At 68.4% G+C, this 26608-nt stretch overlaps 1 protein-coding gene across 1 annotated transcript; it reads right to left on the reverse strand.

Annotated features, from left to right (window-relative positions):
* EPPK1 (epiplakin 1) lies at positions 1-26608 on the reverse strand. Its single transcript, XM_063726912.1, has 3 exons — positions 26524-26608; positions 12727-20640; positions 1-11154 (listed from the first exon to the last, which is right to left on the reverse strand). Exons 1-3 carry the CDS (start codon positions 26557-26559, stop codon positions 661-663), a joined length of 18444 nt encoding a protein of 6147 aa, XP_063582982.1. The 5' UTR covers positions 26560-26608; the 3' UTR covers positions 1-660.

Raw genomic sequence — 26608 nt, forward strand, 5'->3', positions numbered from 1 at the left:
TTTCCTTCACATTTTACTTGTTCAGAATTTTTCCTAGTAAATTACTACCAAAGGTACTTCTCCACAACAGACTCGCTCAGTCAGCGCTGGTGAGGTCACACCTCTAAGGTGGAGCAGCAGCCAATGGAGAGAATAAAGCCCATGCTTTTGGCCAGCACAGCAGCGAGAGAAAGGCCGGGGAAGAGGACCGAAATTGAGCCAGAGCAGTAAATAGTAGACATTGGCTGATGGAAAATGAGTTCGACGATGAACATGAATAGCACACCATTAGGGAAATAACCGCATGTAATAAAAATTACACTGCAACAAGAGTACCCGATGGCATGGTGGAGTGAGAGTCCAAAGAGTCACATTCCGTAAAATGGAAGCAGTGAATCCAAAACGGACAGAAAAACGTACTGAAAACGAAAAAGGAGTGAAAAGTAAAACCATATGACACATAGAGGACCCAGAAAACACACCAAAACAATTATGAAACACGTTGATGGACAACGAAAGAGTGACTGTCACATGACAACTTAAGACATTTTCCACAGATAACGAATGGGTAAAACAACAAAATCACAGAATGACAAAAAAAAAAAAAAAAAAAAAAAACCAGACACACAAGTATGCCTCAACTTCTCCAGAGTTGCAGAAAACTGCACAGAGGAAGCCCAGTCACTGTGGAGAGAGAGTAAGAAATAGGAGCCCCGTATCAGGGTCCAGGGTGGCCCTCTGCAGCAGCTGCAGGTACGTGAGGTTCTCGTGCGTGTTGGGGTCGAAGAAGCCCTTGGTGTCGTCGCTGGGGTCCGCCAGGACGCGGTTCATCTCCTCGTCGAAGTAGCCGCGCCGGTAGGCCACGTCCACGGGCACGCGGTGGCTGCGCACGGGGTCGATGACGCCGCCCGTGGCGATCTGGGCCTCCAGCAGGCGGATGCCGTGCTCCCGGACGATGAGGTCCTTCTGCATGGCCTGGAAGAGGGAGATCTGCTGCCCGGTGTAGGGGTCGGTGTAGCCGGTGACGGCGCGCTCGGCCGACAGCAGCTTCTCCTGGATCTCGCCGCCCACCACGCCCGCGGCCACGGCCTCCTCCACGGACAGCCTCAGGTTGCGCACGGGGTCGACGACGAAGCCGGTGGCCGCCTGCGCCTCCAGCAGCACCAGGGCCGTGCCGGGCCGCAGCACGCCCTTCCACATGGCCTGGTAGATGCTCATCTTCTCCTGGCGGCCGGGCTCGTCCTTGGCGGGCACCAGGACGCCCGCGATGCAGCTGGTGCCCTCCAGGTAGCGCTTGACCGAGTCCATCTCCGTCACCTCCTGCAGCGTCTTAGTGCCCTGGGCCAGGTCCCGCAGGGTCTCGGGGCCCAGGATCCCGGACGTGTGCAGCTCGGAGGCGGACACCTGGCGCCTCAGGCCGCGGAAGGACACCTTGCTGAGCCGCTCCTCGGTCTCCTCGATGACCCGGGTGAGGACGGCGACGAGGTCGGGCAGGCCCAGGGCGCCGGCCGCGTGCCGGGCCAGGAGCTCGTCTCGGCGGGCCTCGCTCAGGTACGAGGAGAAGAGGACGTCCCACACGGAGACCGGCCGCCCCTGGAACTGCCCGCGCTGCACCTCCATGGTGGCACCACGCAGGGTCTGCTCCTGGCGGCGGGCGGCGGCGGCAGCGGCCTCCTCGGCCTCGGCCTCGGCCTCCCCCTCGCCCTCTGCCTGGGAGCGCCCCGAGTCGCCGTCCCCTCGCCCGGCTGGCCCCGGCTCCCGCGGGCCGCGCGAGGCGTCCTGGAGCTGCGGCCGGGCCCCGGGGGCCTCCTCGGCCTCCTCGATCATGGCGGTCAGCCGGCGGGTCAGTGCGGGCAAGGCCAGAGTCCCCGAGCCAAACTCGGCCAGCAGCTCCTCCCGGGCGGCCCCGCTCACGTAGCCGGACGCCAGCACGTCCCACACGGGCACCGCGCGCCCCCGGAGGCGGCCCACCTTGACCTCCATGGTGGCCGCACGCAGGGCCTCCCGGGGGTCTGGGCGCGGGCTCCCGGCCTCGGCCTGGTCCTGGGCCAGCAGCGAGGTGAGGGTGGCGCCCAGCTCCTCCACGGTCAGCGTGCCCGCCCGGTATCTGCTCAGCAGCTCCTGGCGCCGGTCCTCGGACACCTCGCGGTAGAAGAGGAGCTCCCAGACGGAGACGCTCTGGCCCTGGAGGGCGCCCGAGCCTGGCGTCACGCGGGCGTCGCGCAGGGCGCAGCGCAGCTCCTCGCTCAGCTGGTGCACGGCGGAGCCCCGGCCTGCCAGCTGCAGCATGTAGAGCCCCGTGTCCGGGTCGCGCACGCAGCGGCGCAGCAGCTGCACGTACGTGAGGTTCTCGTGCGTGTTGGGGTCGAAGAAGCCCTTGGTGTCGTCGCTGGGGTCCGCCAGGACGCGGTTCATCTCCTCGTCGAAGTAGCCGCGCCGGTAGGCCACGTCCACGGGCACGCGGTGGCTGTGCACGGGGTCGATGACGCCGCCCGTGGCGATCTGGGCCTCCAGCAGGCGGATGCCGTGCTCCCGGACGATGAGGTCCTTCTGCATGGCCTGGAAGAGGGAGATCTGCTGCCCGGTGTAGGGGTCGGTGTAGCCGGTGACGGCGCGCTCGGCCGACAGCAGCTTCTCCTGGATCTCGCCGCCCACCACGCCCGCGGCCACGGCCTCCTCCACGGACAGCCTCAGGTTGCGCACGGGGTCGACGACGAAGCCGGTGGCCGCCTGCGCCTCCAGCAGCACCAGGGCCGTGCCGGGCCGCAGCACGCCCTTCCACATGGCCTGGTAGATGCTCATCTTCTCCTGGCGGCCGGGCTCGTCCTTGGCGGGCACCAGGACGCCCGCGATGCAGCTGGTGCCCTCCAGGTAGCGCTTGACCGAGTCCATCTCCGTCACCTCCTGCAGCGTCTTAGTGCCCTGGGCCAGGTCCCGCAGGGTCTCGGGGCCCAGGATCCCGGACGTGTGCAGCTCGGAGGCGGACACCTGGCGCCTCAGGCCGCGGAAGGACACCTTGCTGAGCCGCTCCTCGGTCTCCTCGATGACCCGGGTGAGGACGGCGACGAGGTCGGGCAGGCCCAGGGCGCCGGCCGCGTGCCGGGCCAGGAGCTCGTCTCGGCGGGCCTCGCTCAGGTACGAGGAGAAGAGGACGTCCCACACGGAGACCGGCCGCCCCTGGAACTGCCCGCGCTGCACCTCCATGGTGGCACCACGCAGGGTCTGCTCCTGGCGGCGGGCGGCGGCGGCAGCGGCCTCCTCGGCCTCGGCCTCGGCCTCCCCCTCGCCCTCTGCCTGGGAGCGCCCCGAGTCGCCGTCCCCTCGCCCGGCTGGCCCCGGCTCCCGCGGGCCGCGCGAGGCGTCCTGGAGCTGCGGCCGGGCCCCGGGGGCCTCCTCGGCCTCCTCGATCATGGCGGTCAGCCGGCGGGTCAGTGCGGGCAAGGCCAGAGTCCCCGAGCCAAACTCGGCCAGCAGCTCCTCCCGGGCGGCCCCGCTCACGTAGCCGGACGCCAGCACGTCCCACACGGGCACCGCGCGCCCCCGGAGGCGGCCCACCTTGACCTCCATGGTGGCCGCACGCAGGGCCTCCCGGGGGTCTGGGCGCGGGCTCCCGGCCTCGGCCTGGTCCTGGGCCAGCAGCGAGGTGAGGGTGGCGCCCAGCTCCTCCACGGTCAGCGTGCCCGCCCGGTATCTGCTCAGCAGCTCCTGGCGCCGGTCCTCGGACACCTCGCGGTAGAAGAGGAGCTCCCAGACGGAGACGCTCTGGCCCTGGAGGGCGCCCGAGCCTGGCGTCACGCGGGCGTCGCGCAGGGCGCAGCGCAGCTCCTCGCTCAGCTGGTGCACGGCGGAGCCCCGGCCTGCCAGCTGCAGCATGTAGAGCCCCGTGTCCGGGTCGCGCACGCAGCGGCGCAGCAGCTGCACGTACGTGAGGTTCTCGTGCGTGTTGGGGTCGAAGAAGCCCTTGGTGTCGTCGCTGGGGTCCGCCAGGACGCGGTTCATCTCCTCGTCGAAGTAGCCGCGCCGGTAGGCCACGTCCACGGGCACGCGGTGGCTGCGCACGGGGTCGATGACGCCGCCCGTGGCGATCTGGGCCTCCAGCAGGCGGATGCCGTGCTCCCGGACGATGAGGTCCTTCTGCATGGCCTGGAAGAGGGAGATCTGCTGCCCGGTGTAGGGGTCGGTGTAGCCGGTGACGGCGCGCTCGGCCGACAGCAGCTTCTCCTGGATCTCGCCGCCCACCACGCCCGCGGCCACGGCCTCCTCCACGGACAGCCTCAGGTTGCGCACGGGGTCGACGACGAAGCCGGTGGCCGCCTGCGCCTCCAGCAGCACCAGGGCCGTGCCGGGCCGCAGCACGCCCTTCCACATGGCCTGGTAGATGCTCATCTTCTCCTGGCGGCCGGGCTCGTCCTTGGCGGGCACCAGGACGCCCGCGATGCAGCTGGTGCCCTCCAGGTAGCGCTTGACCGAGTCCATCTCCGTCACCTCCTGCAGCGTCTTAGTGCCCTGGGCCAGGTCCCGCAGGGTCTCGGGGCCCAGGATCCCGGACGTGTGCAGCTCGGAGGCGGACACCTGGCGCCTCAGGCCGCGGAAGGACACCTTGCTGAGCCGCTCCTCGGTCTCCTCGATGACCCGGGTGAGGACGGCGACGAGGTCGGGCAGGCCCAGGGCGCCGGCCGCGTGCCGGGCCAGGAGCTCGTCTCGGCGGGCCTCGCTCAGGTACGAGGAGAAGAGGACGTCCCACACGGAGACCGGCCGCCCCTGGAACTGCCCGCGCTGCACCTCCATGGTGGCACCACGCAGGGTCTGCTCCTGGCGGCGGGCGGCGGCGGCAGCGGCCTCCTCGGCCTCGGCCTCGGCCTCCCCCTCGCCCTCTGCCTGGGAGCGCCCCGAGTCGCCGTCCCCTCGCCCGGCTGGCCCCGGCTCCCGCGGGCCGCGCGAGGCGTCCTGGAGCTGCGGCCGGGCCCCGGGGGCCTCCTCGGCCTCCTCGATCATGGCGGTCAGCCGGCGGGTCAGTGCGGGCAAGGCCAGAGTCCCCGAGCCAAACTCGGCCAGCAGCTCCTCCCGGGCGGCCCCGCTCACGTAGCCGGACGCCAGCACGTCCCACACGGGCACCGCGCGCCCCCGGAGGCGGCCCACCTTGACCTCCATGGTGGCCGCACGCAGGGCCTCCCGGGGGTCTGGGCGCGGGCTCCCGGCCTCGGCCTGGTCCTGGGCCAGCAGCGAGGTGAGGGTGGCGCCCAGCTCCTCCACGGTCAGCGTGCCCGCCCGGTATCTGCTCAGCAGCTCCTGGCGCCGGTCCTCGGACACCTCGCGGTAGAAGAGGAGCTCCCAGACGGAGACGCTCTGGCCCTGGAGGGCGCCCGAGCCTGGCGTCACGCGGGCGTCGCGCAGGGCGCAGCGCAGCTCCTCGCTCAGCTGGTGCACGGCGGAGCCCCGGCCTGCCAGCTGCAGCATGTAGAGCCCCGTGTCCGGGTCGCGCACGCAGCGGCGCAGCAGCTGCACGTACGTGAGGTTCTCGTGCGTGTTGGGGTCGAAGAAGCCCTTGGTGTCGTCGCTGGGGTCCGCCAGGACGCGGTTCATCTCCTCGTCGAAGTAGCCGCGCCGGTAGGCCACGTCCACGGGCACGCGGTGGCTGTGCACGGGGTCGATGACGCCGCCCGTGGCGATCTGGGCCTCCAGCAGGCGGATGCCGTGCTCCCGGACGATGAGGTCCTTCTGCATGGCCTGGAAGAGGGAGATCTGCTGCCCGGTGTAGGGGTCGGTGTAGCCGGTGACGGCGCGCTCGGCCGACAGCAGCTTCTCCTGGATCTCGCCGCCCACCACGCCCGCGGCCACGGCCTCCTCCACGGACAGCCTCAGGTTGCGCACGGGGTCGACGACGAAGCCGGTGGCCGCCTGCGCCTCCAGCAGCACCAGGGCCGTGCCGGGCCGCAGCACGCCCTTCCACATGGCCTGGTAGATGCTCATCTTCTCCTGGCGGCCGGGCTCGTCCTTGGCGGGCACCAGGACGCCCGCGATGCAGCTGGTGCCCTCCAGGTAGCGCTTGACCGAGTCCATCTCCGTCACCTCCTGCAGCGTCTTAGTGCCCTGGGCCAGGTCCCGCAGGGTCTCGGGGCCCAGGATCCCGGACGTGTGCAGCTCGGAGGCGGACACCTGGCGCCTCAGGCCGCGGAAGGACACCTTGCTGAGCCGCTCCTCGGTCTCCTCGATGACCCGGGTGAGGACGGCGACGAGGTCGGGCAGGCCCAGGGCGCCGGCCGCGTGCCGGGCCAGGAGCTCGTCTCGGCGGGCCTCGCTCAGGTACGAGGAGAAGAGGACGTCCCACACGGAGACCGGCCGCCCCTGGAACTGCCCGCGCTGCACCTCCATGGTGGCACCACGCAGGGTCTGCTCCTGGCGGCGGGCGGCGGCGGCAGCGGCCTCCTCGGCCTCGGCCTCGGCCTCCCCCTCGCCCTCTGCCTGGGAGCGCCCCGAGTCGCCGTCCCCTCGCCCGGCTGGCCCCGGCTCCCGCGGGCCGCGCGAGGCGTCCTGGAGCTGCGGCCGGGCCCCGGGGGCCTCCTCGGCCTCCTCGATCATGGCGGTCAGCCGGCGGGTCAGTGCGGGCAAGGCCAGAGTCCCCGAGCCAAACTCGGCCAGCAGCTCCTCCCGGGCGGCCCCGCTCACGTAGCCGGACGCCAGCACGTCCCACACGGGCACCGCGCGCCCCCGGAGGCGGCCCACCTTGACCTCCATGGTGGCCGCACGCAGGGCCTCCCGGGGGTCTGGGCGCGGGCTCCCGGCCTCGGCCTGGTCCTGGGCCAGCAGCGAGGTGAGGGTGGCGCCCAGCTCCTCCACGGTCAGCGTGCCCGCCCGGTATCTGCTCAGCAGCTCCTGGCGCCGGTCCTCGGACACCTCGCGGTAGAAGAGGAGCTCCCAGACGGAGACGCTCTGGCCCTGGAGGGCGCCCGAGCCTGGCGTCACGCGGGCGTCGCGCAGGGCGCAGCGCAGCTCCTCGCTCAGCTGGTGCACGGCGGAGCCCCGGCCTGCCAGCTGCAGCATGTAGAGCCCCGTGTCCGGGTCGCGCACGCAGCGGCGCAGCAGCTGCACGTACGTGAGGTTCTCGTGCGTGTTGGGGTCGAAGAAGCCCTTGGTGTCGTCGCTGGGGTCCGCCAGGACGCGGTTCATCTCCTCGTCGAAGTAGCCGCGCCGGTAGGCCACGTCCACGGGCACGCGGTGGCTGTGCACGGGGTCGATGACGCCGCCCGTGGCGATCTGGGCCTCCAGCAGGCGGATGCCGTGCTCCCGGACGATGAGGTCCTTCTGCATGGCCTGGAAGAGGGAGATCTGCTGCCCGGTGTAGGGGTCGGTGTAGCCGGTGACGGCGCGCTCGGCCGACAGCAGCTTCTCCTGGATCTCGCCGCCCACCACGCCCGCGGCCACGGCCTCCTCCACGGACAGCCTCAGGTTGCGCACGGGGTCGACGACGAAGCCGGTGGCCGCCTGCGCCTCCAGCAGCACCAGGGCCGTGCCGGGCCGCAGCACGCCCTTCCACATGGCCTGGTAGATGCTCATCTTCTCCTGGCGGCCGGGCTCGTCCTTGGCGGGCACCAGGACGCCCGCGATGCAGCTGGTGCCCTCCAGGTAGCGCTTGACCGAGTCCATCTCCGTCACCTCCTGCAGCGTCTTAGTGCCCTGGGCCAGGTCCCGCAGGGTCTCGGGGCCCAGGATCCCGGACGTGTGCAGCTCGGAGGCGGACACCTGGCGCCTCAGGCCGCGGAAGGACACCTTGCTGAGCCGCTCCTCGGTCTCCTCGATGACCCGGGTGAGGACGGCGACGAGGTCGGGCAGGCCCAGGGCGCCGGCCGCGTGCCGGGCCAGGAGCTCGTCTCGGCGGGCCTCGCTCAGGTACGAGGAGAAGAGGACGTCCCACACGGAGACCGGCCGCCCCTGGAACTGCCCGCGCTGCACCTCCATGGTGGCACCACGCAGGGTCTGCTCCTGGCGGCGGGCGGCGGCGGCAGCGGCCTCCTCGGCCTCGGCCTCGGCCTCCCCCTCGCCCTCTGCCTGGGAGCGCCCCGAGTCGCCGTCCCCTCGCCCGGCTGGCCCCGGCTCCCGCGGGCCGCGCGAGGCGTCCTGGAGCTGCGGCCGGGCCCCGGGGGCCTCCTCGGCCTCCTCGATCATGGCGGTCAGCCGGCGGGTCAGTGCGGGCAAGGCCAGAGTCCCCGAGCCAAACTCGGCCAGCAGCTCCTCCCGGGCGGCCCCGCTCACGTAGCCGGACGCCAGCACGTCCCACACGGGCACCGCGCGCCCCCGGAGGCGGCCCACCTTGACCTCCATGGTGGCCGCACGCAGGGCCTCCCGGGGGTCTGGGCGCGGGCTCCCGGCCTCGGCCTGGTCCTGGGCCAGCAGCGAGGTGAGGGTGGCGCCCAGCTCCTCCACGGTCAGCGTGCCCGCCCGGTATCTGCTCAGCAGCTCCTGGCGCCGGTCCTCGGACACCTCGCGGTAGAAGAGGAGCTCCCAGACGGAGACGCTCTGGCCCTGGAGGGCGCCCGAGCCTGGCGTCACGCGGGCGTCGCGCAGGGCGCAGCGCAGCTCCTCGCTCAGCTGGTGCACGGCGGAGCCCCGGCCTGCCAGCTGCAGCATGTAGAGCCCCGTGTCCGGGTCGCGCACGCAGCGGCGCAGCAGCTGCACGTACGTGAGGTTCTCGTGCGTGTTGGGGTCGAAGAAGCCCTTGGTGTCGTCGCTGGGGTCCGCCAGGACGCGGTTCATCTCCTCGTCGAAGTAGCCGCGCCGGTAGGCCACGTCCACGGGCACGCGGTGGCTGTGCACGGGGTCGATGACGCCGCCCGTGGCGATCTGGGCCTCCAGCAGGCGGATGCCGTGCTCCCGGACGATGAGGTCCTTCTGCATGGCCTGGAAGAGGGAGATCTGCTGCCCGGTGTAGGGGTCGGTGTAGCCGGTGACGGCGCGCTCGGCCGACAGCAGCTTCTCCTGGATCTCGCCGCCCACCACGCCCGCGGCCACGGCCTCCTCCACGGACAGCCTCAGGTTGCGCACGGGGTCGACGACGAAGCCGGTGGCCGCCTGCGCCTCCAGCAGCACCAGGGCCGTGCCGGGCCGCAGCACGCCCTTCCACATGGCCTGGTAGATGCTCATCTTCTCCTGGCGGCCGGGCTCGTCCTTGGCGGGCACCAGGACGCCCGCGATGCAGCTGGTGCCCTCCAGGTAGCGCTTGACCGAGTCCATCTCCGTCACCTCCTGCAGCGTCTTAGTGCCCTGGGCCAGGTCCCGCAGGGTCTCGGGGCCCAGGATCCCGGACGTGTGCAGCTCGGAGGCGGACACCTGGCGCCTCAGGCCGCGGAAGGACACCTTGCTGAGCCGCTCCTCGGTCTCCTCGATGACCCGGGTGAGGACGGCGACGAGGTCGGGCAGGCCCAGGGCGCCGGCCGCGTGCCGGGCCAGGAGCTCGTCTCGGCGGGCCTCGCTCAGGTACGAGGAGAAGAGGACGTCCCACACGGAGACCGGCCGCCCCTGGAACTGCCCGCGCTGCACCTCCATGGTGGCACCACGCAGGGTCTGCTCCTGGCGGCGGGCGGCGGCGGCAGCGGCCTCCTCGGCCTCGGCCTCGGCCTCCCCCTCGCCCTCTGCCTGGGAGCGCCCCGAGTCGCCGTCCCCTCGCCCGGCTGGCCCCGGCTCCCGCGGGCCGCGCGAGGCGTCCTGGAGCTGCGGCCGGGCCCCGGGGGCCTCCTCGGCCTCCTCGATCATGGCGGTCAGCCGGCGGGTCAGTGCGGGCAAGGCCAGAGTCCCCGAGCCAAACTCGGCCAGCAGCTCCTCCCGGGCGGCCCCGCTCACGTAGCCGGACGCCAGCACGTCCCACACGGGCACCGCGCGCCCCCGGAGGCGGCCCACCTTGACCTCCATGGTGGCCGCACGCAGGGCCTCCCGGGGGTCTGGGCGCGGGCTCCCGGCCTCGGCCTGGTCCTGGGCCAGCAGCGAGGTGAGGGTGGCGCCCAGCTCCTCCACGGTCAGCGTGCCCGCCCGGTATCTGCTCAGCAGCTCCTGGCGCCGGTCCTCGGACACCTCGCGGTAGAAGAGGAGCTCCCAGACGGAGACGCTCTGGCCCTGGAGGGCGCCCGAGCCTGGCGTCACGCGGGCGTCGCGCAGGGCGCAGCGCAGCTCCTCGCTCAGCTGGTGCACGGCGGAGCCCCGGCCTGCCAGCTGCAGCATGTAGAGCCCCGTGTCCGGGTCGCGCACGCAGCGGCGCAGCAGCTGCACGTACGTGAGGTTCTCGTGCGTGTTGGGGTCGAAGAAGCCCTTGGTGTCGTCGCTGGGGTCCGCCAGGACGCGGTTCATCTCCTCGTCGAAGTAGCCGCGCCGGTAGGCCACGTCCACGGGCACGCGGTGGCTGTGCACGGGGTCGATGACGCCGCCCGTGGCGATCTGGGCCTCCAGCAGGCGGATGCCGTGCTCCCGGACGATGAGGTCCTTCTGCATGGCCTGGAAGAGGGAGATCTGCTGCCCGGTGTAGGGGTCGGTGTAGCCGGTGACGGCGCGCTCGGCCGACAGCAGCTTCTCCTGGATCTCGCCGCCCACCACGCCCGCGGCCACGGCCTCCTCCACGGACAGCCTCAGGTTGCGCACGGGGTCGACGACGAAGCCGGTGGCCGCCTGCGCCTCCAGCAGCACCAGGGCCGTGCCGGGCCGCAGCACGCCCTTCCACATGGCCTGGTAGATGCTCATCTTCTCCTGGCGGCCGGGCTCGTCCTTGGCGGGCACCAGGACGCCCGCGATGCAGCTGGTGCCCTCCAGGTAGCGCTTGACCGAATCCATCTCCGTCACCTCCTGCAGCGTCTTAGTGCCCTGGGCCAGGTCCCGCAGGGTCTCGGGGCCCAGGATCCCGGACGTGTGCAGCTCGGAGGCGGACACCTGGCGCCTCAGGCCGCGGAAGGACACCTTGCTGAGCCGCTCCTCGGTCTCCTCGATGACCCGGGTGAGGACGGCGACGAGGTCGGGCAGGCCCAGGGCGCCGGCCGCGTGCCGGGCCAGGAGCTCGTCTCGGCGGGCCTCGCTCAGGTACGAGGAGAAGAGGACGTCCCACACGGAGACCGGCCGCCCCTGGAACTGCCCGCGCTGCACCTCCATGGTGGCACCACGCAGGGTCTGCTCCTGGCGGCGGGCGGCGGCGGCAGCGGCCTCCTCGGCCTCGGCCTCGGCCTCCCCCTCGCCCTCTGCCTGGGAGCGCCCCGAGTCGCCGTCCCCTCGCCCGGCTGGCCCCGGCTCCCGCGGGCCGCGCGAGGCGTCCTGGAGCTGCGGCCGGGCCCCGGGGGCCTCCTCGGCCTCCTCGATCATGGCGGTCAGCCGGCGGGTCAGTGCGGGCAAGGCCAGAGTCCCCGAGCCAAACTCGGCCAGCAGCTCCTCCCGGGCGGCCCCGCTCACGTAGCCGGACGCCAGCACGTCCCACACGGGCACCGCGCGCCCCCGGAGGCGGCCCACCTTGACCTCCATGGTGGCCGCACGCAGGGCCTCCCGGGGGTCTGGGCGCGGGCTCCCGGCCTCGGCCTGGTCCTGGGCCAGCAGCGAGGTGAGGGTGGCGCCCAGCTCCTCCACGGTCAGCGTGCCCGCCCGGTATCTGCTCAGCAGCTCCTGGCGCCGGTCCTCGGACACCTCGCGGTAGAAGAGGAGCTCCCAGACGGAGATGCTCTGGCCCTGGAGGGCGCCCGAGCCTGGCGTCACGCGGGCGTCGCGCAGGGCGCAGCGCAGCTCCTCGCTCAGCTGGTGCACGGCGGAGCCCCGGCCTGCCAGCTGCAGCATGTAGAGCCCCGTGTCCGGGTCGCGCACGCAGCGGCGCAGCAGCTGCACGTACGTGAGGTTCTCGTGCGTGTTGGGGTCGAAGAAGCCCTTGGTGTCGTCGCTGGGGTCCGCCAGGACGCGGTTCATCTCCTCGTCGAAGTAGCCGCGCCGGTAGGCCACGTCCACGGGCACGCGGTGGCTGTGCACGGGGTCGATGACGCCGCCCGTGGCGATCTGGGCCTCCAGCAGGCGGATGCCGTGCTCCCGGACGATGAGGTCCTTCTGCATGGCCTGGAAGAGGGAGATCTGCTGCCCGGTGTAGGGGTCGGTGTAGCCGGTGACGGCGCGCTCGGCCGACAGCAGCTTCTCCTGGATCTCGCCGCCCACCACGCCCGCGGCCACGGCCTCCTCCACGGACAGCCTCAGGTTGCGCACGGGGTCGACGACGAAGCCGGTGGCCGCCTGCGCCTCCAGCAGCACCAGGGCCGTGCCGGGCCGCAGCACGCCCTTCCACATGGCCTGGTAGATGCTCATCTTCTCCTGGCGGCCGGGCTCGTCCTTGGCGGGCACCAGGACGCCCGCGATGCAGCTGGTGCCCTCCAGGTAGCGCTTGACCGAGTCCATCTCCGTCACCTCCTGCAGCGTCTTAGTGCCCTGGGCCAGGTCCCGCAGGGTCTCGGGGCCCAGGATCCCGGACGTGTGCAGCTCGGAGGCGGACACCTGGCGCCTCAGGCCGTGGAAGGACACCTTGCTGAGCCGCTCCTCGGTCTCCTCGATGACCCGGGTGAGGACGGCGACGAGGTCGGGCAGGCCCAGGGCGCCGGCCGCGTGCCGGGCCAGGAGCTCGTCTCGGCGGGCCTCGCTCAGGTACGAGGAGAAGAGGACGTCCCACACGGAGACCGGCCGCCCCTGGAACTGCCCGCGCTGCACCTCCATGGTGGCACCACGCAGGGTCTGCTCCTGGCGGCGGGCGGCGGCGGCAGCGGCCTCCTCGGCCTCGGCCTCGGCCTCCCCCTCGCCCTCTGCCTGGGAGCGCCCCGAGTCGCCGTCCCCTCGCCCGGCTGGCCCCGGCTCCCGCGGGCCGCGCGAGGCGTCCTGGAGCTGCGGCCGGGCCCCGGGGGCCTCCTCGGCCTCCTCGATCATGGCGGTCAGCCGGCGGGTCAGTGCGGGCAAGGCCAGAGTCCCCGAGCCAAACTCGGCCAGCAGCTCCTCCCGGGCGGCCCCGCTCACGTAGCCGGACGCCAGCACGTCCCACACGGGCACCGCGCGCCCCCGGAGGCGGCCCACCTTGACCTCCATGGTGGCCGCACGCAGGGCCTCCCGGGGGTCTGGGCGCGGGCTCCCGGCCTCGGCCTGGTCCTGGGCCAGCAGCGAGGTGAGGGTGGCGCCCAGCTCCTCCACGGTCAGCGTGCCCGCCCGGTATCTGCTCAGCAGCTCCTGGCGCCGGTCCTCGGACACCTCGCGGTAGAAGAGGAGCTCCCAGACGGAGACGCTCTGGCCCTGGAGGGCGCCCGAGCCTGGCGTCACGCGGGCGTCGCGCAGGGCGCAGCGCAGCTCCTCGCTCAGCTGGTGCACGGCGGAGCCCCGGCCTGCCAGCTGCAGCATGTAGAGCCCCGTGTCCGGGTCGCGCACGCAGCGGCGCAGCAGCTGCACGTACGTGAGGTTCTCGTGCGTGTTGGGGTCGAAGAAGCCCTTGGTGTCGTCGCTGGGGTCCGCCAGGACGCGGTTCATCTCCTCGTCGAAGTAGCCGCGCCGGTAGGCCACGTCCACGGGCACGCGGTGGCTGTGCACGGGGTCGATGACGCCGCCCGTGGCGATCTGGGCCTCCAGCAGGCGGATGCCGTGCTCCCGGACGATGAGGTCCTTCTGCATGGCCTGGAAGAGGGAGATCTGCTGCCCGGTGTAGGGGTCGGTGTAGCCGGTGACGGCGCGCTCGGCCGACAGCAGCTTCTCCTGGATCTCGCCGCCCACCACGCCCGCGGCCACGGCCTCCTCCACGGACAGCCTCAGGTTGCGCACGGGGTCGACGACGAAGCCGGTGGCCGCCTGCGCCTCCAGCAGCACCAGGGCCGTGCCGGGCCGCAGCACGCCCTTCCACATGGCCTGGTAGATGCTCATCTTCTCCTGGCGGCCGGGCTCGTCCTTGGCGGGCACCAGGACGCCCGCGATGCAGCTGGTGCCCTCCAGGTAGCGCTTGACGCGGTCGTCCTCCCTGAGTTCTTGCGTCGTTCTCCGTCCCGTTTCCAGGTCTTGGAGCATTTCTTTTGTGATTATGGCTGAGCTGAGGAGTTCAGAGGCTGTGATCTGTCGTCTAATTCCTTGGAACCACAGCTGTTTGTTGCTGTTTTCCTGCTTCTCAATCATCTCTAAGACGAGCTGCGCTACCTTCTGAAGTGCCCATCTCGTGTCGGTTCTATACATCCTCACCAGCTGGAGCTTCTTCTCCTCTGTCACATATTCAGAATTCAGCAGTGCCCACAGTGTTGGTTTCTGGCCTCTGAACCTTCCCATTGTTATTTCCACTTGCTCTGCCTCCAGGGCCCTTCTCGTCTCGTCATCGATGTACTCAGAATCCCGTGCATCTTTGTTCACTGGGAAGAGCAGCCAGCCAGTGTCCTCTTGCGGGCGGCACCTCTCCTGCAGCTCTCCGTAGGAGACCTTCTCTTGTGTGTTCGGGTCCACAAACCGTTTCCTCATTTGCTTCTGGTCAGAAATGAGCGCATAGATGTCCTTGTGCAGACAGCCACGTCTGTAGGCTGTTTCCAGTGGGAGCCGGTGGTGGTGCCGTGGGTCGATGACACCCCCCGTGGCCACCTGCACCTCCAGCAGCCTCAGTGCCTCCGCCTTCTCGACGAGCTGCTTCTGCATGGCCTGGAACAGCGGGATCGTGTCTCCCGTGGCCGGATCCCTGTAGCCCGTGGCAGCCCTTTCAGCCTTCAGGAGCCTCTCCTGCAGCTCCTCGCTCACCAGGCCCACATCCACAGCCTCATCCACGGAGAGCCTCTGGTGGGTGCAGGGGTCCAGGAGGAACCCAGTGGCGGCCTGCGCCTCCAGCAGCCAAGTTGCAAATGCTGCAGGGATGAGCTCCTTCCTGCTGGCCTCATGGAGGCTCATAACCTCCCTGGTGGAGGGCACCGTGACCCCCGCAATGCAGCCACTGCCTTCCAGGTAGGGCTTCACACACTCCAGCGTGCTGAGTGCCTGCCCCCCAGTCCACCCCGCACGAAGTGTGTGCAGGGTCTTCTGATCGATGACCCCGGAGTTGAACAGCTCTGCAGCTGTCACCTCCCCTCTGATGGCCGCCACCTTGATGCCTTGGTTTTGCGTCTCTGTTTCTTCAATTGTCGTGGTGATGATTTCCAGCAATTTCTCCAGGCCCCCACTCTGGGCTCCGTGCTCCTGGATGAGCTCCCGCTTCCTGTCCTCTGTGAAGTATGGAGAGGACAGCAGGTCCCAGAAAGAGACCACCTGGTCAGCAAACCTCCCCACACGCATTTTTGCAGTTCTGGATTGCAACACATGTCTTGTGGCCTCATTGATATACACGTAGGTTTCTCCTTTGTTTACAATTTGTAGCAGGTACAGGCCCGTCTCGGAGTCCTCCACACAGCGCTCCAGAAGCTGCAGGTACGTGAGGTTCTCGTGCGTGTTGGGGTCGAAGAAGCCCTTGGTGTCATCGCTGGGGTCCGCCAGGATGCGGTTCATCTCCTCGTCGAAGTAGCCGCACCGGTAGGCCACGTCCACGGGCACGCGGTGGCTGTGCACAGGGTCGATGATGCCGCCCGTGGCGATCTGGGCCTCCAGCAGGCGGATGCCGTGCTCCCGGACAATGAGGTCCTTCTGCATGGCCTGGAAGAGGGAGATCTGCTGCCCGGTGTAGGGGTCGGTGTAGCCGGTGACTGCGCGCTCGGCTGACAGCAGCTTCACGTAGGTTTCTTTGCCGAACATTCCTGCTTTGAACGCCTCCTCCACAGTCAGCTTCCGGTTCTCCACGGGGTCGATGATGAAGCCGGTAGCTGCCTGTGCCTCCAGCAGCACCAGGGCTGTGCCAGGCCGCAGGATGTGCCTCCTCAGGGCTTCTGGGATGCTCATCCTCTCCTGGGTGCCCTGGATAAGGACCCCAGCAATGAAGTTGCCTCCCTCCAGGGACTGCCTCACGCTGTCCATCTCCGCCACCTCCTTCACAGTTGTTGTCCCCTGGCTCAGTTCGTCCAGCGTCTTCCTGCTGATCAGCTGCGCCCTGAACAGGTCCCTGGCTGACACCTGCTTCCGGAGCCCTCTGAAGGTGGCCTGCAGGGGCTGCCTCTCTGCAGCCTCGACCAGGGCGGTGACTGCACTGATCACCTGCCGCAGGGCCGCAGCCCTCCCAGACCGACAGAGTGCCACCAGCTCCCTCCGCTTGTCAGCGCCAACGTACTCAGAGAGCAGCAGGTCCCAGAGCGACACGCTACACCCCTTAAACCTCCCTGTGCTGACGGGCACCTTCATGGCCCTCAGAGCCACCGCGGTGTGGTCGTCCACCTCAAGCGCTGTGTCTGAGGGCAGCGGCAGCAGCAACAAGCCGGTCTCGGAGTCGCACACGCAGCGCTCCCTGAGCTGCTGATAGGTCACCTGGTCCCGCGCACTGGGGTCAAAGAAGAACTTGTTGTCCTTGTCAACTGCAGTCAGCACCTGGCTCGTCTGTGTGTCCAGAAGGCCGAGTCTAAAGGCTGCTGCCTGGGGCAGGTGCACCCCGTGGACAGGGTCCACCACACCCCCTGTGGCCAGCTGCACCTGCAGGAGGGGCAAGCCCTCGTTCTGTGGCACGAGCCCCTTCTCCATGGCCTGCCACAGAGAGAGGGAGCCCCCGGAGTAGGGATCAGGGTACCCGTCCACTGCCCTTTCGGCCTGCCCGAGCTGCTCACTCAGCTCCCTGCCCACCAGGCCAACCTTAACCGCGTCCTCCACTGACAGTCTCTGGTTGTTCAGGGGGTCAACAAGGAAGCCAGATGCCACCTGGGCTTCCAGCAGCCTCTGGCCCAGGCCTGTGGGCAGGAGGCCATCCCTCATGGCCTGGGCGATGCTGGCCTTGGCCCCAGAGGGCTGTAACAGTACACCCGCCACGCAGCCTGTGCCCCACAGGCAGGCCTTCACCACTGGCTGCTCAGCGACCTGGGCGGGCGACTGCGTGCCCTGAGCCAGGGCCTCAAGGGTCTCCTGGGTGATGATGCCAGCATCCAGCAGCCAGACAGCGGGTACCTCACCCCGCGGGCCAGGCACCATGACGCGGGCCTGGGCCAGGAGCTTGGTCTCCTGTACCCACCTCTGCACAGAGGCTAGCAGCTGTGGCACAGTGGTCCTCCCCTCCTGCACGTCCTCCAGCAGGCCCCTCCGTTGGTCCTCGGTGAAGTGGCAGGAGCTGAGCAGGTCCCAGAGGGATGTGCCATCCTCAGCCCCCGGCATGGCCTGCAGGCTCTTCTGGACCTGCTCCTCGGTGGGGAGGGCAGGAGCACTTTCTGGCAGGGGCAGGAGGTGAAGGCCAGAAGCCTCATCCCTGGGGCACTGCTCCAGGAGTTGGGCATAGCTGGTGCGCCCCTGGCCGTCTGGTGTGGGGAAGGTCTCGGAGGAGCTGGACAAGGCTGTCTCCATCTCCTGGTCAACACAGCCACGCTGAATGGCCACTGGCATGGGGAGGTGGTGGTGGCTGGTGGGGTCAATGACCCCTCCTGTGGCCACTTGAGCCTCCAGGAGGCGGGCAGCTTGCTCCCAAGGGATGAGACCTTTCTTCATGGCCTGGAACAGAGATACCTGCTTCCCAGAGAAGGGATCTCTGAAGCCAGCGATGGCACCCTCAGCCCGCTTCAGCCTGCCATACAGCTCCGGCCCCACCACACCCCTGCGCACAGCCTCATCCACCGAGAGGCTCTCCGGGCTGTGAGGGTCCATGATGGTTCCGGTGGCTGCCTGGGCCTCCAGCAGGGCCAGGGCCACCCTGGGCCCCAGCAGCTTCTGCCTCATGGCCTGGTAGAGGCTGAGCCGCTGGCCAGAGGGCAACAGCCGCACACCACCCACAGCTCCCAGGCCACACAGGTACCTGCGGACGCCATCCATGAGAAGGAGGGCCTCCGGGCTGACTGTCCCGGCCAGCACTTGGTCCAACAGCTGCTGGTCAATGATACCAGCCTCCAGGAGCTGGTGGACGGTGACCCGGCTCCGCAGTGCGGGCAGCATGATGTCCGCCTGTCTCTGTGTCTCCGCCTCCAGCAGCTTTGCCACCTGCCCCAGCGTGACCTCGCGCCACCGGTAGCGATGCAGCAGCTGCCTCCTGCGGCCCTCGCTGAAGTACTCAGAGTTGATCAGCTCCCATGCGGATACCCTCTGCCCCTGAAACCGTCCATACTTCACAGAGAGCAGCAGGTTCTGGAAGGCCTGCCGGGTGGCACTGTCCACCAGCGGGGACTGCGTGCTGCTGAGTGGCAGGAGGTATAGGCCCGTCTCGGGGTCACGCACGCAGCGCTCTAGAAGCTGCAGGTACGTGAGGTTCTCGTGCGTGTTGGGGTCGAAGAAGCCCTTGGTGTCGTCAGAAGGGTCCAACAGGATCAAGTTCAGCATCTGATCGAAGTAGCCGCGCCGGTAGGCCACATCCACGGGCACGCGGTGGCTGTGCACGGGGTCGATGACGCCGCCCGTGGCGATCTGGGCCTCCAGCAGGCGGATGCCGTGCTCCCGGACGATGAGGCCCTTCTGCATGGCCTGGAAAAGGGAGATCTGCTGCCCGGTGTAGGGGTCGGTGTAGCCGGTGACGGCGCGCTCGGCCGACAGCAGCTTCGCGAACACATCGGGCCCAATAACAGCAGCCCTCAGTGCCTCCTCAACGGAGTGCCGCTTATTTGCTTTCGGGTCGATGATGAAGCCGGTGGCAGCTTGTGCCTCCAGAAGGATGAGGGCAGTGCCGGGCCGGAGGAGCCCCTTGCATCGGGCCTCATAGATGCTTAGGCGTTCCTGGGAGCCGGGGAGCAGCAGGCCAGCAATGCAGCCTGTACCTTGCAGGTACCTCTGCACCGAGGCCAGGCTGCCCACATCCTGGGCTGTGGCCTGTCCATGTTCCAGCCGCTCGTACAGGTCCTGGTCGATGATCTCGGCTTTCAGCAGCTCTCCTGGTGTCACGGTGTTCCTCAGCCCAGAAAAGGTGACCCTGGCAGTGGCTGCAGCCTGCTCGAGGGTGGCGCTCAGCTCAGCGGCCAGCTTCTCCACGGAGAGGGTCCCTTCCTGGTACTGCTGGGCCAGCATCGCCCTCTGCTCTGAGGAGATGACCTCAGAGAAGAGCAGCTCCCAGAGGGACACAGGCCGGCCCTGGAACTTCCCCATGGAGACGGTGGCTGTGGCTGTGCTCAGGGCCTGCTGAGTGCTGTACTTGATGAATGGGGGTCCCTGGGGCTCCCCTCCCCGGGGTCCCCCTGAGAGTGGCAGGAAGGCGAGCCCGGTCTCTGGGTCGGTGACACAGAGGGCCAGCAGCTGTTCATAGCGCAGGCCGCCGTGCGTACCGTCTGAGAAGCCGCCAGCCTGCAAGAGCTGCCGCCGAGTGTCTTCATCCAGGCAGCCACAGCGCAGGGCGGCCTCCAGGGGCAGCCGGAGCCTGCGTGCCGGACAGACCAGCCCGCCTGTGGCCAGCTGGGCATCCAGGAGCCGCAGTGCCAGTGGCCTGTCCACTAGCCCCTTCTTCATGGCCTGGAAGAGGGGGATTTGAGAGCCACTGAAGGGGTCATGGTGCCCTGTCACGGCCTGCTCGGCCACCAGGAGCTGCTCGTGGAGCTCTGGGCTGACCAGGCCCGCCCTGACTGCCTCATCTACCCACAGCCGCTGGCCTGTGATGGGGTCCACTAGGGTGTGGGTGGCAGCCTGGGCCTCTAGGAGTGGCAGTGCGGTGCCCATTGGGAGCAGGTGCTCGGTGGCAGCCTGGAAAAAGTTCTTCTTGTGGCCTTCGGGCAGCAGGACAACCCCGGCCACGCTGCCGGTACCCTCCAGGTAGCGCCGCACCTCGGCACGTGCACTCACGTCCACTGCGGCCAGCCTGCCCTCCCGCAGACCCTGCACAGCCTCCTCGTCCAGGATGCCCACCTCCAGCAGCTCAGCTGCACTCACCGCCCCGCCCATGGAACGGAAGGTGATCTTGATGGGCAGCAGGGCTAGCCCCGAGCCGGGGGCCCGCACACACCTTTCCAGCAGCTGGTAGTACGTCAGCCGCTCCAGCGTGTTGGGGTCGAGGAAGCGCAGGACGCCTGTGCCAGGCTCAAGCTCTGACAGCTTGTGCCATGTCTCCCGGTTCAGGAGGCCCTGGTGGCAGGCTGGCTCAGGGGCCACGAGCACTCCCTGGGCGGGGTCCACCAGGCCCCCAGTGGCCAGTTGGACCTCCAGCCAGCTCTGCCCCAGGGCCCTGTCCACAACCTCCTTCCCTATGGCCTGAAAGAGGGCCAGCTTCTCACCCCCGTAGGGGTCAGGGTAGCCCGTGGTGGCACGCTCAGCGGCCAGCAGCTTCTCCTTCAGCTCCAGCCCCACCAGGCCCTGCTGCAGGGCCTTGGACACAGGGAGCAGCTGGCCCTGGGCGGGGTCCACCAGGCCCCCAGTGGCTGCCTGGGCCTCTAGCAGAGCCAGCCCGAGCCCAGCAGGCAGGAGGCCCTGCTCCATGGCAGTGTAGACACTCTGGGCCTGGCCCGAGGCCTCCACATACACCCCAGCAATGCTCCTGGCCTGGGGCCTGGGGGGCGTGCGGGCTCCCAGCGTGGCTGCCATGGCTTTGGGGACACTGGCCTGCTCCGTGCTGTTGGCGCCTGGGACGGGAAGAGGAGGCAAGGTGTGGCCGCTCATCACACACAGCTGGTTATGCAGAGCCTGCTGACGTCCACCTCTGTCCTGCAGGGGACAGAAAGGCTCAATCAGGGACCCCACACGGCCTGGTGGGCACGAGGGAAGATGTGGTCATGGGGCCAATCCCATGCTGTCCCGGGCTGGGCTCCACCCACAGACGTGCAGCCAGAGTGTCCCCGAGGAGCTGAGTCTGCCCGGGAGCACTCCGCGGCGGGAGTGCCAAGGGAAGTGCCAGCTCAGAGGGACCATGGGCGCAGGGGCCCAGGCGGCGCCGGGAGGCCTCTCGGGACTCCAGGGCTGTCCCTCACGCAGGCTGTCCTTCAAACCTCCACCCCAGGCCAATACCCTCCCGCCAGCCCAGGGCCCAGTGCCCTCGAGTCCTTCCTGGGCACCCTGGTCCCATCCTCAGCCCTGCCTGAGGGGCCCAGCCCTGCTCCAAGAGGGCTGTGGCTCCACCCACAGGGCCCACCCCTCAGCCTGGGCACCGGCATCTCTCCACCTTTGGGTGCCTCTCTTTTGTTCTCCAAAGGCTCTGCCCCATGCCCTGCCCCATCCCAGCTCCAGTGACCTCTTGAAACCTCCCACTCCACCTGGACCTGTCACTCCAGAGAAGCCTCTGCCACCTCCTGTGGGCTCCTGAGGCCCCGCCCTCCCTCCACAGCCATCCACCAGGCTCCAGCAAGACCCCAGCCCTCTGAAGCCCCGGTCTCCTGCCTCAGCCTGGCCCTGCATCCTCCTCTGCCTGTCCTGGATCTCACATCTGCGAGCACCACGGCCTCTGGGCTATTGCCCCCCCTGAGCCCACACCCTGCCCCGGGGGCCGCAGACTCAGCAGACGTGTGGCAGTCCTGCCAGGAGCCGAGTGCAGGCCAGGCAAGGCTGTCTCTCCCCCATGGGCCCTGGTCCTCTGGCTGCAGCCCCGGCATGCCCTGTGCCAACCCTCCACACACAGCTGTGCAACTGGCTCTGAGCAGAGCAGCAGGTGCCTCACCTCCATCCCCACCACTCCTGCACATCAACCGCCTCCACCCAGGCCTGTCCCCTTCTGCACCAGATTGAATTATGTCCCCTAAAAAGGTATGTCTAAGTCCTAATCTACAGTCCCTGTGAATGTGACCTTATTTGGAAATAGGATCTTTGCAGATGTCACCCGGTTAAGGTGAGGTCATACCGGGCTAGGATTGGCTATTATCCAACATAACTAATGTCCTTATAAAGAAGACACACACACAGGGAGAGGGCGGCCCTGTGACGACAGAGGTAGAGATTGGATCTACAAGCCAAGGAATTCCCAGGACGCCTGGGGCCCCAGAAGCTGGAAGAGGCAGGAAGGATCCTCCCCTTGAGCTCCTCCGGAGGAAGTGCGGCCCCGCCCACTCCTCGCCTTCCGGCTTCTGGCCTCTAGAGCTGTGAGAGCAATCTCCTGCTCTTTAGGCCCCTGGTCAGTGTTCTGCACCCCTGTGCCCACCCACCTGGGGGCAGGGTCTACTCCCCATTTTCTCGGCACTACGGGCCCCAGTCCCTCTCTTGGTTCTCCCCCTCATTCCGGCTGGAACCTCCCTCTGCTCAACAGCCTGTTCATGACAACCCTTCCCTACCTCTACACAGGGTCTCAGGAGAAGGGTCGCACCCCACGTTTGGCCCCCACCCCCACTTACTCTTGAGGCAGCCACCACCCCCGGCTGCCAAACTCAACAAATGCATTTTGGAGCTGGCCCCCACCCACCTCCACCACACGGGCTATGGGGGCTCCCCTCTCCGGTGACAGGGTTCCACTCCATCTTTGTTCACCCATTAACTCTGAGACCTCCTCCCACCTACCCTCAGCTCCCCAAATCTGCAGCAGGAGCTCAGCCTCTCCTGGGTCCCAAAACCATGTGCCCAGCTGCCTCCTGGAGGTCTCACAGGCACCCCATGCTGCTCGTGCTCTGGAACATGCAGAGCCTAACCCTAGAAGGCACTGGGTCCTCCCCATCCCCTCTCCCCACATCTGGTCTCACGAAGGGCATGCTCCAGGGGCAACTCTGAGGGCTGTCGAGGCTTGTAGATGCCCCTCAGGGCCACCTGTTAAGACTGCAGCTCACCTACCCACCTTGGCAAAACCCTGGCCCCCTTCCTTCCCTTCCGCAGATACTGGTCCTGGGCCTCCTCCAGGCATCCTGCCGCTGACAGGCTGCTCAGAGCCTCAGACACGGAGCTGGGACCAGGAGGGCTCACCATCACCTCACTGGCCCAGTGCAGAGAGCCAGGGCTCCAGGAAGCAGCATTGCAGCTCAGCTGTCCCGAGGGTCCGTGCTCAGGACACAGTGTCAGGTGGCTGAGAAGACGTGGAGGATGCAGAGGACCATGGAGTGGGGCTGCTGCTAAACGACCAGCATTGGAGAAAGCTCGCAAGAGGCTGCAGAGGTCTGGCCAGCTGGCCGGTGCACCACAGGGATGCCTGGGCACTTGTCTTCATGGTGCAATGGGCCATGGGCCGCTGGTCACATCACAATCTGCCCCAGCCAACAGCTGCTGGCCTGACGGGATGTAGGAACAACTTCCTGAAGGCACAGCTGGAGTGCCAGCTCCCCAGTGACGCCTTGCAGGCTAGGGCACCATTCCTCAGGAAGTCAGTTATACCACTCCAAAACGTGGCTTCCCATGTGCGTGTGTCCCAGGAGGTGGGCCTCAGGGGTCCAGGAACCAAGGCCTGGCAGCCACAGTGGCCCACCCACCACCCCCCACTGACCCATGATGGAGCTTGGGCTCCTCGACCCCACAGCTCTGGGGTGGGTGGGCTTAGATGTCCTGGTCCCTGGAGGAGGAACACTTCTGCCAGGGGACACAGCTAGTGTCACCAAGCCAAAGGCTATGCTGCTCCCAGGCCACTCCAGCCCATCATGTCCCAGGAGCAAGCAGCCAGGAGGAGGCTCCCATCTGGCAGGGGACAGGCCTGAGCACCAGGAGGCGGCGCCACAGGGGCAGGCAGGGTGCAGGGACCTGGTGTGCCCTGCCTGGTTCTCATGGTAAATAGAACGTCGACCCCAGCCCTAGAGGGGACCCTCAGGGAAGAGGACCTGGTCACACCTGACAAGCCCTGAGCCAACAGGCGCGCCCGGGTTGAGGGCATCCAATCTGGAGGACGGGGAGGCGGCCCCAGGGGCCAGGTCCACTCTGCAAAACTTCTTTCTGTACTTCCCCAGGAAGAGGCCAGGCTCAAGGGCACAGCCTGACAGGGGTGTCTACGGGGCTGTCCAGATCTGCTTCTGGGGGGTACGTGAAATGGCAGGACAGGCCAGCTTCTCCTTTGTCCACCCTGCTTCCTCCTCCCTTCCCTTCCTGAGGCCATCCTGAGACCACTCCCGGTTACCCCTGCCTCAGACAGACTCTGCTTCTGGGAACCCAGCCTGGGCGCTTTTGTGCCCACTTCTACTGGCACCTGCCTCCCCTAGGGCTGGGCCCTCTCCAGCATGCCTCGTTCCAGGACCCCCCAGGATCTGTGAGCCCAAGGCTGCCACTCAGATGGCATCCAGGCCAAACGAGGGGCTCCTGGGGGGTCAGGGCCCTGCCCGGTGGCCTGACATCCGGCCAGGGATGGCGGTGGGGAAATGGGAGGAGCACCTGAATTCCCAGCAAGGGGGAGGGGCAGGGCGGGGCAGGGCCAGCGGGGGCGGGGCAGGGCCAGCGGGGGCGGGGACAGCACCTTAGGCGGGCCCCTGACCTGGGCACAGGCTGCCAGCCCAGACAGGCCGCGTGCTAAACGGGCCTCATAAGCTCAAGCGAGTGGCTCAAGTTCCCCAAACAAAGAGGAGATTCAGGGAGGAAGGCTGGAGACAGGGCGCTTGGGAGCAGGGAGTCAGGGGCAGGCGTGCCCTGCGTGTGTGAGTGAGTGTGCCTGCCAGTGCATGCCCGCCCCGCACCATGCGTGAGATGCGGCCTGTGGCTGGCTGCACCACTCCCTCTCTCTTCCTGACCTTGGGCCTGGTACGAGCCCCTCTGGGCCCTGCCCCTTCCCAGGCTTGGCAGGAGGAAGGCCTGGGAGTGGGTGTCTTGACTCCATGTGGGGCCTGGGGAGGGCAGCTGGACAGAGGGTTCGGAGCGAGGTGGGGCAGGGGGTGCAGCTTCGAGTGTGGGGACATCTGGAGGAGGTGGCTGCCGCCCAGGTGAGCACCGGGTCAGGGTTAGGGTGATGGGGTGGGGAGGAGGCCGAGCAGATTTTCCCGGAGCCTGAGGCACAAAGGGTCCCTCCTGCGGATTCCCCACCTCAGGTGGCCCCCAGGCCCCAAGTGGTGGAGGGCCATTCCTGAGGAGGATGGGTCTGCATCTCTTGGGCGAGGTCACTGTCTGTCACCAGACTGCCTGGCAGGCCCCCACCACAGCCTGGGACAAAGGTCGGGGAGGCTGCAGCCGCCTGCCTGAGCCAGGTCAGGGCCAGGTCAGGACAGACCCTGGCAGCTGCCTGGGCCCACACAGGAGGCAGCAGCCTTAGCTTCTGCCCGGCTGTGTGCCCTAGTGGGAAGACCCCACCCACCTGCACCCTGCACCATGATCAGAGATCAGTGGCCCCGATAACAAGCTTGGCGCAATGCAGTGGGGGCGGATGGCAGGGAAGCAGAGCCCTGGGCCCAAGTGATGGACAGGGCCCTTCCTGCCTCTGCCTCCCACGGGTCTCCAGGCGACCCTGTGACTGCTTACCCGACCCGGAGTGGCCACCCCTGGGACCGCTCACCCAACAGCAGGCAGCTTCCCTGGGTCCGTGACGCCTCCCTCCCGGCAATGTTGCCAGCAGTCACCCCTCTCAATTTGTCGGCCTAGTTGCCTCCTGGCCTGGGCGTTCCCCACCCTGCAGAGCGTGCCCCGGGCGGTCCTTGCTGCCGGGAAAACCGCTGGGCCTGCGAGACCCCCGCCCGTGGCCGCCTCTCCCATGAGGGATCGGGGCCGGCGCCTCCTCTTCACGGGCGCCCGGGACTCAGGGGCGCCACTTCGGACCCGGAGCTCAAATTGCCCAGGGCGGGAAACCTGCCCGGCCAGAGCCCAAGACCCTGCAGGCCGCCGCGCCCCTACCCTGGCCTCGGCGTGCGACTCCAGCGGGGTTCCGGTTTCCCTCGGCGGCCGCCGCCCCGCCCGGCCCCGCGCCCGCATCCGCACCCGCCTCACCCACCGCACCCGCCCGCACCTGCCCGTAACTTCCCGCACCCGCCGCACCTGCCCGCAACCGAGCGCACCTGCCCGCAACGGCCCGCACCTGCCCGCAACGGCCCGCACCTGCCCGCAACCGCCGCACCTGCCGCAACCGCCGCACCTGCCAGCTCGCCGCTCGGTCCGCAGTGTCTCCGCGCGCCCGCTCCGCCCGCATTTCAGGCCCCACAGGCCCCGCCCCCGTCTAGGGCGGCGCCCAGGTGGGGGCCCCGACGCGGGGCGGGGCAGGCAGGTGCCGGAAACTCCGCGCGGCCCGGGCCTGGCGCTTGCACCCCCGGCAAGGGGCGGCGGCTGGGCAGCCGGGACCCTCCCCTCGTCCCCAGCAGGTAGTCACCGCGAAGGAACGCAGGGCGGGCGCGGAGGCGTCCTGTGCCTTTCAGAAGAGCTTTTTTTTTGCGGAAAGGAGTTTGGAGTGAAACGCGGACCAGCCAGAGCAGCGGTTTCTATCCCCACAAGCCACTAATGCTGTGCGGGCTGGTGTCCCTGTCTCCAGCCCCGACCCCACCTTGTCTGCTCAGCCTCCTGGGGACACTGCTTCACGTCCTGTGTCTGCTGGGTCCAGGGGTCTTCAAGTCTCTCCTTGGCGGGCCTCTCTGCCCCCATGACATTGTAAGAGCTGGGATGTCCTGCCTGGGAGCAGTGCCAGGCCTCACCCCCTGGTCTGACTCCCCCACCTGGGCTCAGAGAATGTTCCTTGTTACCCTAGGAGTACCTGGTCCCCTCTCTGAAGCCCATCCTGGCACCCACCTTCCAAGGCTGGAGCCTGCCAGAGATGCTGGGCATGGAGGCCCACAGCCTTGGGGGTTGGCCTGGGGGCAGCCTCAGCCTGGAA

This window comes from Pongo abelii, chromosome 7 (genome assembly GCF_028885655.2).
Source record: "Pongo abelii isolate AG06213 chromosome 7, NHGRI_mPonAbe1-v2.0_pri, whole genome shotgun sequence".
Classification (NCBI taxonomy): domain Eukaryota; kingdom Metazoa; phylum Chordata; class Mammalia; order Primates; family Hominidae; genus Pongo; species Pongo abelii.